We start from the raw sequence: 19,446 nt of genomic DNA on the forward strand, positions 1-19,446 counted from the left end.
GGAAGTCCCGAGGTCATTTTCCTAATCGGGTCACCCATGCATGGATTCAGAGGACCTAGGACAGTTGAGCCTCGTGGGAGACCCTGCCACAGGGGGCTGTTTAGCTTGTGCCTGGCTGGTGCCCTGTTCAGGGCGTCTTGTCTTGGAGCAGCCCCAGGAGAGCGGATACTGGTGGGACAGAACTGTGTTCAGCGCTGGGTGTTAGACAAGCCCTGGGCAGGATGGGCTCCTCGGGATAGCAGCTCTGGTGCCACCCAATGCAGACTCCTGGGATTTCCCTGATGGTCCATTGGTTAGGACTTGGTGCTTCCACTGCCGGGGCCCTGGGTTTGATCCCTGGTCAGGGAACTAAGATCCCGCAAGCCGTGTGGCACAGCCGGAAAAAAAAAAGAAGAAGAAATGCAGACTCTTGGGCTCAGCCCTGCTCCAGACCTGCTGAGTCAGAATCTTAGGAGCGGGGCGGGGCTCAGCTTTAACAAGCTCTCCAGGTACTTTTCTGAACAGGGAAGTTTGAGAAGCGATGGGGTACATGGCTTTCTGTCACGGGGTGGGAAGCTCAGGGGCTCCGCAGGTAACGGAAGTGAGAGGAGTGGGCCTGGCCAAGCCGAGGGGCAGGGGGGCAGGCCCAGAGAAAGCCCAGATCTGTGTGACATCTCAGCTTTAATCGTTGGCAGGTTACTGAGAGATGGGCCGAACCAAACCTGCTGTGCAGGCCGCCAACCAAGCTGCGAGCGTGTGCCCTCTGGGTGCCTCTTGTTTGAATCATGAGAACGAAATCTCAGGGTAGGGGCCAGTGTAATCATGGGAACAAAATCTCAGGGTAGGGGCCAGTGTAAGCAGGCAAGGGTTCCCGTCTCTGCCTTAAAAATTACTGGACATGTGCTGCCGAGTGACCGCTCGGATCCACGTTTCCCCGCAGGTTACCCCTCACCCCTGGGTGGCTCCGAGCACGCCTCCAGTCCGGTTCCAGCCAGCGGCCCGTCCTCGGGCCCACAGATGTCGTCCGGGCCTGGAGGCGCCCCGCTGGATGGTGCTGACCCCCAGGCTTTGGGGCAGCAGAACCGGGGCCCGACGCCCTTTAACCAGAACCAGCTGCACCAGCTCAGAGCTCAGATCATGGCCTACAAGATGCTGGCCCGGGGGCAGCCCCTCCCTGACCACCTGCAGATGGCAGTGCAGGGGAAGCGGCCGATGCCCGGGATGCAGCAGCAGATGCCAACACTACCTCCACCCTCTGTGTCCGCAACAGGACCTGGCCCCGGGCCTGGGCCAGGCCCCGGTCCTGGACCAGCACCTCCAAACTACAGCAGGCCTCACGGTAAGGCCCACTGCCCATGGCCCTCGGGGCAGGGAGGGGTCTCAGAGCAAACTGACAGGGGTGTGGGCATCAGTGTCGGGCAGCTCTGGACTCTGCCGCCCATCGGTTTCCCCGACAACAGGGTTGCTGTCGTGATAAATGTTGTTTCTCCAGCTGCCCCCTTTCTCCCCTGGTGCCTACAATGAGGGGCTTGTTGTTGGGTGTGTCCCTTGGAGCCAGGGCTGCCCAGGGAGGCAGGTGCAGGGAGAAACACAGGACGCATTTTATCCTCTTGTCCGTTTCTCCCTGCGTGCAGGTATGGGAGGGCCCAACATGCCCCCTCCAGGACCCTCAGGCGTGCCCCCCGGGATGCCCGGCCAGCCCCCCGGAGGGCCTCCCAAGCCCTGGCCTGAAGGTAAGTTCCCTCTGTTCTGGTGACACGTCTGTGCCCTGACTCCCATGTCAAGTTTGCATCATGCAGACCCTGAGATGAGCCCGGTCAGAGAGAACGGGCCGAGGATGCGTCCTCGCTGCCTCTGCCGTCTTCTTTGGGTCTCACCTGGCACTGCTCAGCTCCCAAAGGCTTGGGTTTGGTTCCATTCCTCTGTACCTGCCCACCCTTGTCTTGTGGCTCACGGTGACCCTGGGGTTTCTAAGCTGCTCGCGGGAAGAGAAGGATACTAATGACTGAGTCCACCGTGGGACTCAAGTGAGAGGCCCGGCTGCAGCTGCAGGCAGCGTCCTTCAGGACGCAGTGTCCCGAGCCTGGAGGTTATGGCTGACTCTCTTCCCTCCCAGAGTGGTGAGAGGCAGGCAGGATGGCAGGGCGGCTCGGGGTTCTGTCTCCCCTGTGTTCTGTGTAAAATGTAGTTAGTACTTATTTGAAGGTCACATCTGTTAGGTCAAAGCAGTGGATAAAACGGACTCATTCCCCATCCTCACGGGCCCTGAGGTTCAGTGATGGGCATTGAAGGGCTAATCGCTTAAATAGGATTCCGTTGGAGCTGGGGTGGATGAAAGGCAGGCAACTGCTGCTCCTGTGAGGCCACAGCATAGCAAGAGCACACCCAGACTCAGCACTTGGACCAGTAGGGGGCTTTGGGGAAGGGGCCTGTAGGCTGAGATTTGGAGGAGGAAGAGGAAGCGAGCCCCATAGGCGAGGAGTGGTGTGGCAGTGAGAGGTGGGGGTTACGGGGAGCTGCCCAGGCCTTGTCAGCCTTGGGGACGAGTTAGTCCCCAGGGCAGTAAACGCCCAGCAGGCTTGTCATCTCCACCTGGAACGGACTCGGAACTCAACGCTGTGCCCTGCTTCTTGACTCCCCCCAGGACCCATGGCGAATGCTGCTGCCCCCACAAGCACACCTCAGAAGCTGATCCCCCCGCAGCCAACGGGTCGCCCCTCGCCTGCGCCCCCCGCTGTCCCTCCTGCTGCCTCCCCCGTGATGCCGCCCCAGACACAGTCGCCGGGGCAGCCGGCCCAGCCCGCCCCCATGGTGCCGCTCCACCAGAAGCAGAGCCGCATCACCCCCATCCAGAAGCCGCGGGGCCTGGACCCCGTGGAGATCCTGCAGGAGCGGGAGTATAGGTGAGGGTGTTGCCGCGCCCCCCCCCCCCCACCCCCAGGTCACGCATTGATGTGGTTCACACTTCTAAAGGCCTATGGGGTATGCAGCCAGAGATCACCCTCCTGCCTCTGTCCCCAGCCTCCCAGTTCTCTGGGTCAGTGTGTATCCTTCCAGAGAAATCGAGTATGTGTACAGGCAGATAGGTGCAAGTGGCTGTGTGGTCCCCAAATGGTACCTGACATGTGCACTGTTCCTCCCCTAGCAAAATATTTTAGGGATCATCCCCTATTTGTACAAAATAAGCTCTTTTTTTTCTGGACACATTCTGCCTGGTGGCTCTACTGTGACTTATTTAGCCAGTGTCTTACCCGAATGGACGTTAGGTGCTCTCTAATCTTTCGGTAAAACGATGCCGTAGTAACTACACTTGCATATTTCTCATTTCACATGTGTGCATTTATGTCAGAATAAATTTGTGAACACGGCATAGTTTGGGTGCAGGGGATTTACGTGCACGTGGAAATTTCATCAGTTCTGCAAAACTGCCCTCCATGGAGATTGTATGTGTTGGAGTGAAAGTGCTGTTTCACCTCTCCAACACAGTGTACTATCCAACTTTTGGCTCATCCGCACTCAAAAAGCCACCTGGCAAGCTTTGCGGTGGATGTTCCTCAAACATCAGTAGTTGTTGGTTGCTTTGCCAAGGCCTCCTGAGCGCTGGGCGCTGTGTGAGATGCCTGGTGCACAGTAGGTCTGTATCACTCTGTCCCACACTGCTGGGGGCGCCTGAGATTCACTCCCTGAGCACCTCGTGCTCCCCTGTTTCTCCACTGCATTTATAACCTGTTCAGGGCTGGCCTCCCTTGGTAAATGTCTGCTCCATTAGGGGAGGGGGTTGTGCCTTGTTCACCGTAAATCCCCAGCTGCATCAGTAAATCTGTGCCAATGACTGTCACCGGAGTGCATCTCCAGCTGTGACGTGCCCTGGAGCTCCAGCCCCTGTACCCAGGCGCCTCCCCACCTGCTCCATCTGGACGGCTTAAAGATGGCCTGTCCAGATGGCCTTATGCCCCCCAGTTTTCCCTTCTGTCTCTGTTCTCATGCAGCAGCTGAATGGACCATGGACCCTTCGGCTCCTTGACCCTCGCTTGTACTCCCTCATCCTCGGTGTCCCCTTGGTGAACCCTCTCAGCTCCCTTCCCCCCAACGCTGTTCACCCTGCCATCTGATCTACATCTCCTCCCTGGCCTCCCTGCTCCCATCCTTGCCTGTGCAGTGTTTCCCACACAGCAGTTTGAAGTCTCTTTTTACAATTAACTTATGTTAGATCTGTTCCCTGGGTTTAAACTGGCTTCCTGTTATCCATCGAGTAACCCTTTTCTCTTTAGCCCCTGCCCAATGCTCTGTCCTCATCTACCTGACTGTCCCGGTTCCTCTTTCTGTTTAAACAGGTTAGACTTGTTCCTGCCCCAGGGACTTTGCACATGTTCTGCATGACTCTTTGTGGTTATTTAAGCTTTATTGCCAAGGTCCCCACCTTATAGAGGCCCTGCCCCCCCCCGACCCCTCCCCTCCAGGACCCTCCTCAAAGTCCGTCTCCGGAATTACCATAGATACTTAATTTTTTAACTCCTTAAGGCCTGTCGTCCTGATAATGCTGTGAGCTCCATGAGAGCAACGAACAGCCTTGTTAGTCTTGTTTAGTGCTGAATCCCTTCACCTGGAGTGGTCCCTGGCACACAGTAGGTGCTCAATAAGTGTGTGAAAGACCGAGTAAGGAGATTATCCCATTTGAACTTCAGACCAAGCCTGTAGGGTTGCTCTGAGGGGTCTCCCCACTTCATAGCTGAGGACACTGAGGCTCATGGGCTACGTAGATTCCCAGGGCTGGGATGGAGACCCTGGCCCGCCTGACTCCAGAGGCGGCTCCCACTGCTGACATGCCAGAAACCAGCTGTGCCCCGTCAGGTTTCCTGTTTGCTGTGGCTCCCGAGACCTCTGTGGCTGCCCTCCTGTATGTAGTCTGTGTTGTGTGGCATCCTTTTCTCGGCCATCTCCTGTCTCAGGATTCATATCGGCTTCCCTTGAGGGATGGGTACTTCTGAGGCTCCAGCTTCAAAGAAAGGGAACAGATGGGTTCCTTGTAAACAGGTGAGACCTCTCATCATCTGTCTTTTTTCTGTCTTCGCGCCCTAGGCTGCAGGCTCGCATCGCACACCGAATTCAGGAACTTGAAAACCTTCCCGGGTCCCTGGCCGGGGATTTGCGAACCAAAGCGACCATCGAGCTCAAGGCCCTGAGGCTGCTGAACTTCCAGAGGCAGGTGGGCGCAGGCGCGGGCCTTTGCTTTCGGAAGAGACTCTTTCTGCCAGCCTTGATGTTTAGATTCAAAGAGCCGCTCACTGGGCAGTTATTAAATGTACCCTGACCATTAAAGCCGCTGTGCCGGGACTTCCCTAGTGGTCCAGCGGTTAAGACTTCGCCTGACAATGCAGGGAGTGCAGGTTCGATCTCTGGTCAGGGAGCTAAGATCCCACATGCCTCTCGGCCAAAAAACCAAAACATAAAACAGAAGCAATATTGTAACAAATTCAATAAAGACTTTAAAAATGGTCCACATCAAAAAAATCTTAAAAAACAAAAGTCGCAGTGCCCTAGCACACTTGTCAGCTCACCGTCCCCCTTCCTTTCCATGTCCTGCCCAGTGGAGGGACATTGGGATGAATAAGTGTGGGCCTTCCCTAAGGTGGCAGTGGCCAGCTTGAAGCAGGGTACTTAGATGGGTCTATTTCTTTCTTTTTTTTTCTTTTTTTTTTTTAAATTTTATTTTATTTGGCCATGTTGTGCAGCATGTGGGGTCTTAGTTCCCTGACCAGGGATCAAACCCGGGTCCCCCGCATAGGGAGCGCAGAATCTTGGCTGCTGGACCACCAGGGAAGTCCCTAGATGGGTCTAATTTCTAAGGGTCCTTTACTTTTGAACAACCAATAAGGAAGTTTGTTTGTGGTTGAGGGAGGGCAAAGCTGGAGACCTGAAGGCCTGAGCATAGGGCTCTCTGCTGGGTGTCCAGAAGCAGCTGTCTCCTATCCTGTGCGTGCCCTGCCCGCGGGCACCCACCACGGGTTCTCCCCACGCACGCGTTCGTGCTCACCGGTGCTCCTGGGAGCGGCAGCCTGCTGCCTGGCTTGCGATACGGAGGTGCACGTGTTGCGTGGATGTTACCGAGTCGTGCCTGTCGCCAGTTTCTCCTCTTCCTTCCCGAAGCTGCGGCAGGAGGTGGTGGTGTGCATGAGGAGGGACACGGCCCTCGAGACGGCCCTCAACGCCAAGGCCTACAAGCGCAGTAAGCGGCAGTCGCTGCGCGAGGCCCGCATCACCGAGAAGCTGGAGAAGCAGCAGAAGATAGAGCAGGAGCGCAAGCGCCGGCAGAAGCACCAGGTGTGTCCCCGCGGCCGCAGGCTTGACCGTGTGCCTGAGTCGTCAGCTCTGCACTGTCGAGTCTTGGTTTTCCTCTCAGCACGATGTCCGAGTCTCTTTTCTGTTCATTATAAGAGTATCCTAGGCACTAAGAATACTTCAGTGGACAAAAACCAAACAGTACGGAAAGGTGGGTCATAATCAAGCGCACGTATAACACGTTGGGAGTGAATAGGGTGTAAGGAGACATGAAGCGGGGATAGGGAGTGATGGAGGAGCCCTTTACAGAGGACGGTCAGTCGGGGACGGTCTCCCTGAGGATGTGAGGTCTGAGCAGAACCCCGAGGGAGGAGCTACACCGATGTGTGGACGAGGCTCTTTGCAGACAGAGGGGAATGTGCCCCAGTGTTCTGTGAAAAACAGTGACCCAGTATAGTCAGAGTGGGGTGAGCAAGGGGGAGGGTGGGAGGAGGTGAGAATGGGGAGGTGATGGGCAGAGCGTGCAGGGCCCTGTGGGCCGGGAGGATGACTTGGGCTTGTGCTCTGAGTGAGGTGGGAGCCACGGAGGGTCCTCAGTCCGTGATCTGACTGAGGTTGTTACAAGATCTGTCAAGGAGACCAAAATCTCTACTCAAGTAGGATTTGGGGTGATTCTGTTTGTTCATTCATTTATATTTTCTAAAGTTTGCCTCCAAACAGTGTCTCTTACTGGCATAGTTTAAAATAACAGAGAAGTCAATATTCAGTGTTAACTACTGTTAATATCTTGGTATATCATTCTGACCTTTTTTGTCTATATACATACAGTAATCAAAAGTCAAACAGCTGCCTTTAAAAAATATATATACGCACATTGAGCTGTTTAAAGTATTATTGAAGCATGATCTTAACATATGTGTTGTCCGTCTCAGTGTGCCCAGCATTCAGTGATTTATGAAACTGTTTCCCTGTCTGGGGACACGCAGCATACTCTCAGCTTTCCAGTGTTAAAAGTAATACTGGGATAGGCATTCTTGTCCTTGGGTTTTTGGGCCAATCTCTGCTATTTTCCTTAAAATAAATCCCTAGCAGTGAATGATTTGGTGGGAGGGCGGGTGCATTTTGCAGTGGGTGGCAGACACTGCCAGGTTGTCTCTGCCAGGGCATTTGCCCCGTCTGCTACGCATTGAGGTGGGGGAGGGGGGTCCCTTTTCACCACACAGTCCACGCAGAGAATGTTGGGCCTCGTAGGCAGACAGTGTCTCGGTATCGTTTTGGTTGCGTCCCCTTGGTTTTCACCAAGCCCCCTTTAAAGTTTCGTCTCCCTCGGGGTGACACCACGGCAACTCCTGTCCCATAGTCAGTCTGCTCTTCTGTGTGCGTCCTGCAGGAATACCTCAACAGCATTCTTCAGCACGCCAAGGATTTCAAAGAATATCACAGATCGGTCACAGGCAAAATCCAGAAACTCACGAAGGCGGTGGCCACATACCACGCCAACACTGAGCGGGAACAGAAGAAGGAGAATGAAAGAATCGAGAAGGAGAGAATGCGGAGGCTCATGGTACAGTTGGCCATCATGACCCGGGTCCCTTCACGCGGGTGCTGGGCGTCGCAGGCATGGGGGCGGATCAACCGCCCAGGGTTACGCCGGGGCATTTTGGTGCTCAGAGTTAGAGGCAGGACAGAGAAAGAAGGGGCTTGGGTTTGGGAGTCTGAAAGACCTGACTCCAGACCTTTGCCCGGTCACTGACCATTGGCGGCTGCGTGACCTCAGCTGGTTAGCTGGCTGCTCTGTGCTCTCTGGAAGGCGGAGGTGGCACCCCTCCTGGTGGAGGAGCCGCCAATGGTGTGAGCCCGACCTCCCACCCCACCCTTCGCGTCTGACCGTGTATTATTCGTGGAGGGCTCTCTGACCCGGCCGATATTGACAGGCACTGCTGAGTGGACGGGGCCACATTAGTACGAAGGAGAGTCCCTGCCCTGGTGGGGCTCGTGCTGGCCCTAGAGAGAGAGATGCCCAAGCGAGACAGACAAGATAGTTTGAGGTGGTGAAAAGCACACTGAGGAGAACAAAGCAGGGCCAGGGAGTGGGGATTGACTGGGTGTTAACGGGCAGGGTGGGTGTGACCCACGAATGCGGAGATCGGGGGAAGCACCTCCCAGCAAAGAGGAGCTGCGGGCAAAGGCCTGAGGCGGGAAGAAGCCGTGTGTGAGGCTCAGCCAGCGGCCGCTGGAACAGCGTGGCGTGGGGCAGAGTGAGGTTGGAGTCCCGGAGGCAGCCATGCGGGGCCTTGCAGGCCACGGGGAGGGCTTGGGATTTAATTCTGGCCATGACGGGGAGCCGAGAGAGGCTGTAAGCTGGGATGCGGGTGCGGGGCGACATGATCCGATGTGTTCTCAGAAAGCCGGGGCAGGCGGTCTGTGGGAGAGCGGTGGCTCGGACAAGGTGGAGAGAAGGGTTGGGATTTGGGTGTGTTTGTGGACATAGGGGACAGAGCTTTTAAATGGCCCCTGGCAGGACCATGTCTGTCCAGCAGGTCCCCAAGGAGCCTGGCCCGGGGTGGGAACTGGGGAAGTTCTGAAGGGGAGTCAGTAGTTATGTGAAAGGTGTGAATATAGCGCAGCCCCAGGTGTGAGCTCAGCACTCCCTACATGTGGGTCCGGCTGCTGGTTAACAGCAGCCCCGCGGGCTTCTTGAGTCTGGTTTTCCCGCCCCGGGTGCTGGTGGACGAGCGTGTCACAGACACGTGCCATAACCGCGCGCTTCTGCAGGCCGAGGACGAGGAAGGGTACCGCAAGCTCATCGACCAGAAGAAGGACAAGCGCTTGGCCTACCTCCTGCAGCAGACGGACGAGTACGTGGCAAACCTCACGGAGCTGGTGCGGCAGCACAAGGCCGCCCAGGTCGCCAAGGAGAAGAAGAAGAAGAAGAAAAAGAAGGTGCGCTCCTCGGTGGGACTGGCGCGGCTGTGTGTGCGCGTGTGCCTCGGCCTCCCCGGTCGGGGAGTGACTGTGTCTCTCTTTCCTAACAGAAGGCAGAAAACGCTGAAGGACAGACACCTGCAATCGGACCCGATGGCGAGGTGAGGAACCAGGGGTTTCTTCTGTGGAAATGCCAGCCCAGCCCCGGAGGTTAGGTCTATTTCATCCTTAAAAAAAATTTCTTTTTCCTTTGAAATTATAAAAGTATATGACAATGGTAAAAATCCACATAGGTCCCCTGCCACACTCCACCCTTCCTCGTTCCCACTGCCCAGAGAGAATATTGTTTACTATTGGGTGCGTTTCCTTCCAGAGCTTTTTCTATGCACGTGCTGTTATTTATTTCTCAGTTTCACTTTAAAGTTTCAGGCTCACAGGAGAGGTATAAGAACAGTGCAGAGAGTTCCTGCATACTCTTCACCCAGATTCCCACTTTTCACATGTCATTATTTTTTCCTAAACCATTTGAGGGTCAGATGCACACATGAGGGCTTTTTACCCCTCTGTGTGTTGCAGTGTGTACATCCTAAAAGCAAGGCTCTTCTTTTCCACAACCGTACAATGATCAAAACCAGGAAATGATCTAATTCACAGCCCTTGTTAAGGTTTCACAGTTGACCCTCCAGTGTCCTTCACAGCAACAGAAAACCCCAAAGTGACGCCGGGTCCTTCTCCGTGCGTCATATCAGGAGTGTGTGGCGTAGATTTCTTCCCCCACTGGTGATACTGACCTTGAGCCTTTGTGGCCGCCAAGGTGTCTCCAGCTGTAAAGATTAAGTGCCTTGTGCGGAGATTCTCAGACTATGTAAAGATAACGTGATTCCTCAAACTTTCATCGGCTGTTTCAGCATCTGTTGTCTTTGCCTGTATCAGTTTTTGCCATAATGGTTACAAAATGGTGATGTTTTTTCCCCCGTCTTTGCTTCTGCATTTATTAGTTGACTTTCTGCAGGAAGGAAAAGCCTTCCCTTCTTTTTTATTTGGCTTGTTCATAGTTTGGCAACCCTTGGTACTGACTCATGGATTCTTATTTAGTTTAATGGATTTACTTAGTTTAATCCTACACTATTATTATGTACTTTGATGCTCAAATTGTTCCATTTTGGGCCAGTAGGAGCCCCTTCACATTGGCTCCTGCCTGCTTTTGATGTGTCCCCATCGTTCTTTGAGGGCTTTCTGACTTCCTTGCACGCGAAAATGGCCCAGGCTCATGTTCTGCTTTCTCTGGCCGAGTTCTGGACTCGGTCATTTCTCCAAGGAGCCCTGATTCCTTTAATCAGAGAAGAATGTTTGGAAACCATCATCTAGATGTGTTTGTTGCTACTGAGTTGTCATTGCTTCTGGGCCCTCTCAGTGGACAGATCTAGGAAACGTGTGTGTGCACACACATCCGCTTTGCTAGTTATATATATTAACTAGTTATATATATTAAAAATACTGAGGTCACACTGATACTTCCAATTCTAATCCAGTACCACGGGGTTCTTTCTCTCCTTCTCCCTGTCCACGTTATAATAGCCCAAAACCTGACCCCCGTCTGCCACAAGATAGGCCCTCATTTCCTCAGTCCTAGACCGTGCAGGAAGTACATTCAGAATGGCTAACATGTACCCCTCTGCAAAAGAAACCTCCTAGCTAGGGGCTTCCCTGGTGGCACAGTGGTTAAGAATCCGCCTGCCAGTGCAGGGGACACGGGTTCGAGCTCTGGTCCGGGAAGATCCCACATGCTGCAGAGCAACTAAGCCTGTGCACCACAACTACTGAGCCTGCGCTCTAGAGCCCTCGAGCCACAACTGCTGAGGCTACATGCCACAACTACTGAAGCCCGTGCACCTAGAGCCCATGCTCCGCAACAAGAGAAGCCACTACAGTGAGAAGCCCGCACACTGCAACGAAGAGTAGCCCCTGCTCCCCGCAACTAGAGAAGGCATGCACGCAGCAACGAAGACCCAATGCAGCCAAAAATAAATCAATAAAATAAATAAATTTATTAAAAAATAAAAAGAAAGAGACCTCCTAGCTAGAGGTCAGTGTTGGTCTGAAGTTGAAAGTACATGCTCCAGATACTGCATTCAGAAGATTAGTTCTCCCCTTGTGCCCCTGTTAGTGAGGCTCCCCCCAACCCTTGTTGGTTTTATTTACTCCTCATTTCTTTATTTAGTATGTGAAATACTAGCCTGGTTCCAAAAGTCAGAACCGTGCAGTGAGGCCCACTCAGGGGTTGCTGTCCCCACACACGCGTCTTTGCCACAACACTCCTGTCTGCCTCCTCTCGGTTAACACACTAGTGTGAAAGAAGGCTGCACAGTGAGGTGTAAGTGCAAGGTGTGGCCTTTACCACCTCCTCCAACCCCTCCTCAGTCCCCCTTCCCAGAGAGAAACCTGAGGAACCTTCGGTGTGTTTGCTCTGGGACCTTTTCCGTACCTGTGCCTCCAGTTGGTTTTCTTTTCCCCGTCTGGTATTGTATCTTAGTCTTTCCAAGTTAGCTCACGTACACTTACCTGACTCTTTCTAATGCCACCGTATCTCTTAAGGGGTGGCTAGTGCTTGCTTCTCTGAATTATAAATGTAATACTTCTAGGAAAAAAATGATAATGATAACATGAAACGTAAATGTAATGATAACATGAAAAGTAGAAGCCCCCATGGTGCCTGTTCTCTCACAAGCATGCATGTTGATCCCTGGTTGATGTCTCTCTCTGTATCTTTCCAGAAACCTTTATGCTTATATTCTCTTTGTTTTGTTTTGGGACCATTTGGGTCAGTCTACACATAGCAAGACTTTTCCTGCTTAGCAGGTATCTTGGACCACTTTCCATATCAAGCCATTAGTTCTTTCATTTTATTGTATTGATGTACTAGGATCTCTTTCATCGTTCAGATTGATAGCTATCTAAGTTGCTTCCCATCTGTAGCTGTTAGATCCTGCACTGAGCAGCTCTGATGGACCACCATATATCCCCTCCCCTATGGGTGGCTATTTCCATTGTTTCCTTTCTTTCCCACACATTGTTGTAATGAGCCCCCTTGTACATTACCTTTTGATGCTCTCTTAGCTGGGCTGCCATAACAAAACACCATAGCCTGTGTGGCTTTTTTTTTTTTTTTTTTGGACCACATGGCACACGGGATCTTAATTCCCCGACCGGCGATTGAACCTGCACCCCCTGCAGTGGAAGTGCAGAGTCTTAACCCCTGGACCTCCAGGGAAGTCCCTTTTGTTTTTTTTGTTCTTGTTTTTGTTTTTTTTTGGTAACCTGCATGGCTTAAACAGCAGAAACATACGTTCTTACAGTTCTGGAGGCTGGAAATCGGAGATCAAAGGAGCAGCAAGGTTGGTTCCTGGTGAGGACTCTTCCCGGCTTGTAGACTGCTGCCTTCTGGCTGTGTCCTCCCATGGGGGGGAGAGAGCAAGCTCTGGTGTTTCTTCTTATAGGGGCACTAATGCCATCCTGAGGGCCCCACCCATATGACCTAATTTAACCCTAATTACCCCCCAAGGGCCCCATCTCCAAATACAGTGACACTGGAGAGCTGGGGCTTGAGCATATGAATTTTGGAGGGGACACAGTCCAGTCCGTAGCAGATGGCACGCTTTTTCCTCTTGACCTGATTCCCAGAAATGAATGACTATAGTGATTAACTCAAATAACATTCTTATTTCACATGATTTTATTTGAAACGTTGTTGAATTTTTTTTTTAAATTTTTATTTATTTATTTATTTATGGCTGTGTTGGGTCTTCGTTTCTGCGCAAGGGCTTTCTCTAGTTGCGGCAAGCGGGGTCCACTCTTCATCGTGGTGCGCGGGCCTCTCACTGTCGTGGCCTCTCTTGTTGTGGAGCACAGGCTCCAGACGCGCAGGCTCAGTAGTTGTGGCTCACGGGCCCAGTTGTTCCGCGGCACGTGGGATCCTCCCAGACCAGGGCTCGAACCCGTGTCCCCTGCATTGGCAGGCAGATTCTCAACCACTGCGCCACCAGGGAAGCCCGTTGTTGAATTTTTTAAGAGGAATGTGGCCTGGCATTTTACTACAGTGCAAAGCCTTCACACGGCCATTTGTGGCTTTCAAGGAGGAAGTCGCATCGCAGGAAAGCGTGACTCGGGGAATTCTGCTGGGGAATCACTGCAGCTGCTCATCCTGTTCAGTGACAGGAGCCGTCGCTTGATGATGGCTGCTCGTTGTCCCTGTTCTCACCCAGTGGTTCACAGCCTTGGCTGAACATCAGAATCAGCTGGGGAGCTTTTGAAAACCAGAGAGGCCCGAGCCTCACCCCAGAGCAGCTCTGTCAGGATTCTGGGGGTGGGGAGGTCCTGGCATCAGCACCGTAACGGCTCTCAGGAAGGACTCAGGGGTGCAAGTCACTGATTGAGGCAGCCTGCAGAGCTCATTCGTGGGGCGGGGGTTGCTGTTCTCCTCCGTGGTGGGCCACTTTAAGGGTGAGATTTTAACCTGCATGGAGACTAATCTCTGCTGTGGGTCAGTGTTGATGGAGGGAGGCGTGGGAGGTATAAGTTCCTGGTAGATGCAGACAAAGGTTTCCATCCTCATCCTCGTCCTGAAGGTTTTCACCAGGAAATGTGAAGGAACTGATGAAGGGGTAAACTTCATCCCAAGTTGATATCTCAGGAGATCGAGGAATTCCATATTTGTTGCTACAAGGAAGTTTTATTTTTCAAATATTCTAGTTAGCTGTTGAACAGAAAAGAATGAGGACCCTTGTTGCAGTCTACAAATACAATATAAATTGAATAACTCAAGGGCCAGAAGAATGGGAATAGCGTAGTCACTTGGGTAAAAAAGGAAGGAGTACGTAAATCCGTGTTCCTTATGTGTGGAATTGATCTGGGAGAACACAGGAGAAAATGATACTGGTGGGCGCCTGTGAAGAGAAACCGTCGGGCAGGGGGATAGGGAGGGAGAGTCCACACTCTATACTCTTGAATTTGAACTATATGTTACCTATTTGAAAATTAAAACGTGGATATCAGTTACTTCCAAGAAACAACTGTCATCAATAGGTTATATATATATTTTTACTGAATTGTTAATATGCAGTTAACCCATCTCCACAACCACTGGTCACATTGGTGTGCCGTTTTCTGGGCGTGGAGTTGGGAGGGCACTTCCCCAGTTGGCCATGGTTAGCGGGGCGCCCAAGGTATAGACTGCATGGAACCTCAAGTCACACGTGTGACTCTTTTTCAGCCTCTGGATGAGACCAGCCAAATGAGCGACCTTCCGGTGAAAGTGATCCACGTGGAGAGTGGGAAGATCCTCACGGGCACAGACGCACCCAAAGCAGGGCAGCTGGAGGCCTGGCTGGAAATGAACCCGGGGTGAGTGGGGCTTCGTGTTCCAGAGGCAGCCCGGATCCTGAGTCAACGGTCGGCCTCATTCCAGCGGAGCTGGCAGCTGGGGGGTGATCCTGCTTACATTTGGAAACAGGCTAATTTGCTAAGGAAAGTGAATCATGCTGGTTCTGGGGAGATTTATATTAAAATGCTGATTTTTTTTTTTTTTTAAGGTATGAAGTAGCTCCAAGATCTGATAGTGAAGAGAGTGGCTCAGAAGAAGAGGAGGAGGTAAGAGTTCATTTCCTGGCTGTCGAGGCCCACAGTGCTGTGTGGTGTGACCTCTACCCACAGCAGGCACAGTGATCCTCTCCCGCTCCAGCCAGGCATCGAATCGAGCAGGAGATAGGCACACAGGTAGGGGGCAAGGCTGAAAGTTGGTGCTTTAGAGCTGCACTGTCCAGTACCATAGCCTCTAGCCACACGTGACTGTTTCCACTTTCACTTAATTAAGTAAAATGTAAATGTCCTCACTCATATGTCCTCAGTCGTACGGGCCACATTTCAGGCGCCCAAACAGCTCTCCCCTCCAAAAAATATTGGTATGAAGTAGTGAGCATGAAATCATATACGTGTTGGCCCCTTGTAATCTGTTCTTTGGCAATGTTACAGATGGTCGCATTTATTGTGTATGTTCTCTAAATCATTTAATTATGCCACGTTATGGTGATTTTTGGATGTTTGCTGGTTGACAAAGCTCTGATGAGAGCCTTGTTCCTCTGTCTGTCCTGGGTGGCCTCCTCGGGAAGGGTGACTCAGAGGGAGCCTGGGGCTGCAGTGTCCGAAAGCAGGGCTCGTTTTCCACAGTTAGCATCCAGAAGGGTGCTGTCCTGCACTCCCCCTTCAGCTGGGGTAAGAGTGTCTTACAAGGCTTTTAAAAAGCTTTTGCCACCTCCATAAGATTTTAAAAAGGGAATTTTAATGGGTAGATATTTGCTTATGAAGGTTGGACATTTTTTCAGGTGTTACTATTTAGATATTTTCTGTGAATGGTTTGCTTCATTTGCCCATTTCTAATCAGTTGTGTTTTTTAACTGGGTTTTTAAGTGTTCTTTATGTATTTACCCCAGCCTGAAATCAGCTTGGTGTTCACCTATATCTTTCTTGTGGTTTGTCCTCTTAGCTCTTCAGGTCATCTGGAATTTATTTTGTGTAGGGCTTGAGATGGAGCCCTTTCTTCCCCTCCCCAGTAGTAGCGTTAAGCCAGTTGGTATACTGTCAGTCCATCCCTTCCCCACTGATCTGTGATATTTAAAAAAACTAATATTAAAGACACACTGGTGTCTTTTTAGGGTTACATGTTCAGTTTCTTTTTCTTCTTTTATAATTTATTTTTCTGGTTTTTATTTTATTTAATTTATTTTTTTAAATTGAGGTATAGTTGATGTACTGTTCAGGTTCTTTTAAAGTTCTAATAATTCTTAGACCAGTAACATTTTGTTGTAATTTTTTAAACAGCTTTATGGAGATATAATTTACATATGTAAAATGCACCCACAGTAAGAGTACAATTCAGTGATTTTTTAGTGAATTTATAGAGTTGTGCAATCATTACTCTACACCAGCTTTAGAACGTTTCTGTCACCCCAAATGACATCTCACCCATATACAGTTTGTTCTCGCTACCTCCTCCAGCCCCAGGAAACCACTGGTCTGCTCTATCTCTATAGATTTGCCATTTCCGGAATTTCACATAAATGGAATTATACAACATGTAGTATCTTGTGTCTGGCTTATTTTACGTGGCGTGTTTTTGATTTTCATCCATGTTGTCTGTACATCAAAAGTTTGTTTTACATTGCTAATTATTAGAGAAATGCAAATCAAAACTACAATGAGGTACCACCTCACACCGGTCAGAATGGCCATCATTAAAAAGTCTACAAATAACAAATGCTGGAGAGGGTGTGGAGAGAAGGGAACCCTCCTTTGCTGCTGGTGGGAACGTAAACTGGTACAACCACAGTGGAGAATAGTATGGAGTTTCCTTAAAAAACTAGAAATAGAGTTGCCATATGATCCAGCAATCCCACTCCTGGGCATTTATCTGGACAAAACTATAATTCAAAAAGATACATGCACCCCTATGTTCATAGCAGCACTATTTAGCAGCAAGGTCCTACACTTAGGGAACTATATTTAATATCCTGTAATAAACCATAATGGAAAAGCAAAAAAAAGAAAATACCTTATGCTTTGAAGGTGTAGATTTAACCCTTATATGCATATTTCCAAACCTATCAAACTCAACTTATCAAAATTTATTAGATATGTACATTTTACTCTAAGTAATTTCTATCTCAATTTAAAAATATTTTAAAAATAAATGTGGAGAAACCATTAATAAAAGTTAAGGTCTTAAAAAAAAGTTTGTTTTATTCCTGAGTCATGTTCCATTGTATAGATATACCACACTTTGTTTATCCATACACCAATTGGTGGGCATTTGTGTTTTTTTCCATTTTCTCCTATTATGAATAACATTGCTGTGAACGTTCACATACATGTCCTTGTGTGGACATACATTTTCATTTCTCTTGGGTAGATACTTAGGAGTGGCATTGCTGGGTCATATGGTAAGTTTATGTTTAACTTTTTAAGGAATTGACAAACTGTTGCCTGAAGTAGTTGTACCTTTTCACAGGTTCCAGTTTCTCCATATCCTTGTCAACGCTTGGCGTTATCTGTTCTTTACATTATAGCCATCCTTGTGGGTGTGTAGTGGTATCTTGTGGTTTTACTTTGCATTTTCCTAGTAAATAATGATGTTGAGCATCTTTTCAAATGTTTATGCACCATTCAAGTATCTTCTTTGGTGAAAATCTATTGAAATCTTTTGCCCATTTTTAATTCGGTTGTTCGTTATCTCATCACTGAGTCGTAAGAATTCTTTATATATTCTTGATACGTGTCCCTGATCAGATATATAGCTTGCAAACATCTTCTCCCAGTCTGTTTGCCTTTCTTTTCCCTCAGTGATGTCTTTTGAAATGCAAAAATGTTTCATTTTGATGAAATCCGTTTATCGATTTTTTCTTTTATGAATTGTGCCTTTGGTGTTGTATCTAAGAGCTGTTTGAAGTCACGAAGGTTTTTCTCTTATGTTTTCTTCTAGGAGTTTTGTATTTAAGCCCTCCCATTTAGGGTCATAGTTGAGTTGATTTCTGTGTATGGTTTGAGGTACAGGCCTAAGTTTTTGTTTTTGTTTTTTGTGCTATGGATAGCCTTCGTACCCAGCACCAGTTGATGAACAGACTCTTCTTTCTCCCATGAGTAGTCTTGGTAACTTTGTGGGAAATCAGTTGACCATAAAATTAAGGGTTTGTTTCTGATGCTCAGTGTTTTCCTGTTGATTAGTATGTCTGTGTTTGTGCCACTACCACACTGTCTTGTATTACAAGTTTTGAAATCAGGTAGTGTTAGTCCTCCAGCTTGTTTGCTCCATTGGCTATTCTAGGTACTTTGCATTCCCATATACACTTCAGGATCAGCTCATCAGTTACTACAAAAAGACTTGCTGGGATTTTTATTGAGATTGTGTTGAATATATAGATCAGTTTTGGGAGAATCGCGTCCTAACAATATTTAGTTTTTCAGTCCATGAACATGAGATGTCTCTATTTATTTTGATCATCTTTAATTTCTCTTAGCAATGATTTGTAGTTTTCAGAGTATAGTTTTTGCTTTTTCTGTTGTTAAATTTATTCTTAAATATTTTATTCCTTTATGCTACTATGAATAGAATTGTTTTCTTGATTTTATTTTTTGATGTGTTATTGCTATTACATGGAAATACAATTTTATATGTATATTTTTTAAATGTTAATCTTGTGTTCTGCGTACTTGCTGAACTCATATTGGTAATTCCAATAGGGTTTTTTGTTTGTTTGTTTGTTTGATTCCTTAGGATTTTCACATGCAGGATTATGTCATTCATAAATAACCATAATTCTTCAATACTTCTTCCCTTCCCCTCTGTGTGCCTTTAATTTCCTTCTCTTGCATTATTGCACTGGCTAGATCCTCCAGTACAATGTTGAATAGAAGTGTCTAGAGCAGATATCCTTAGCTTGTTTTTGATCTTAAGGGTTATGCAGTTAGTCTGTCACTATTGTTTGGTGTTAGCTATAGATTTTTCATGGGTGCCCTTTATCAGGTTGAGTAAATCCTCTTCTATTCCTAGTTTATTGAGAGTTTTTAGCATGTGTGAGCTAGATTTTATCTCATACTTTTTCTATTAAGTTGATCATTTGATTTTTTTTTTAATTTATTACTTTTTATTTTTGGCTGCATTGGGTCTTCATTGCTGTGTGCAGGCTTTCTCTAGTTGCGGTGAGTGGGGGCTACTCTTCATCGCGGTGCGCGGGCTTCTCATCACGGTGGCTTCTCTTGTTGCAGAGCACAGGCTCTAGGGGCGTGGGCTTCAGTAGTTGTGGCACATGGCCTCAGTTGTTGTGGCTCAAGGGCTTAGTTGCTCCCCGGTGTGTGGGATCTTCCCGGACCAGGGCTTGAACCCGTGTCCCCTGCATTGGCAGGTGGATTCTTAACCACTGTACCACCAGGGAAGTACAAATTTTTACTGTATTTTTAAAGTTATTTTCTTTGTAGTTGCTCCAAGGATTACGATATGCATGTTAATTTATCATCATATGCTTCGTAATACTAACTACATTCTGGTAAAATATGGAAATTTTGTTCCAGCTTAGCTCCATTTGTTCTTCTTCCTTTGTGCTGTTATTGTCACATATGTTATGTCTATATATGTTATAAACCCAACAATACAGTCTTCTAATTAATACCTGATATAATCTTTTGACTTAGTCTAAAGAAGTTGGAGAAGAAGAAATA

General features: G+C 49.1%; 1 protein-coding gene across 11 annotated transcripts in view; it reads left to right on the top strand.

Annotated features, from left to right (window-relative positions):
- The window catches only part of SMARCA4 (SWI/SNF related BAF chromatin remodeling complex subunit ATPase 4), an 87,481-nt gene that overhangs the window by 17,071 nt on the left and 50,964 nt on the right, over nt 1–19,446 (top strand). For all 11 annotated transcript variants that reach the window (XM_082454853.1, XM_082454854.1, XM_082454846.1 and 8 more), the window contains 10 exons: nt 920–1,318; nt 1,614–1,712; nt 2,624–2,882; nt 5,059–5,185; nt 6,127–6,300; nt 7,649–7,822; nt 9,034–9,201; nt 9,294–9,344; nt 14,453–14,583; nt 14,772–14,829. In XM_082454853.1, the coding sequence (XP_082310979.1) occupies nt 920–1,318; nt 1,614–1,712; nt 2,624–2,882; nt 5,059–5,185; nt 6,127–6,300; nt 7,649–7,822; nt 9,034–9,201; nt 9,294–9,344; nt 14,453–14,583; nt 14,772–14,829 (1,640 nt within the window). The remainder of the gene's footprint in view (nt 1–919; nt 1,319–1,613; nt 1,713–2,623; nt 2,883–5,058; nt 5,186–6,126; nt 6,301–7,648; nt 7,823–9,033; nt 9,202–9,293; nt 9,345–14,452; nt 14,584–14,771; nt 14,830–19,446) is intronic.

Source organism: Balaenoptera physalus (assembly GCF_965194825.1).
Source record: "Balaenoptera physalus genome assembly, chromosome: 3".
Lineage (NCBI taxonomy): Eukaryota > Metazoa > Chordata > Mammalia > Artiodactyla > Balaenopteridae > Balaenoptera > Balaenoptera physalus.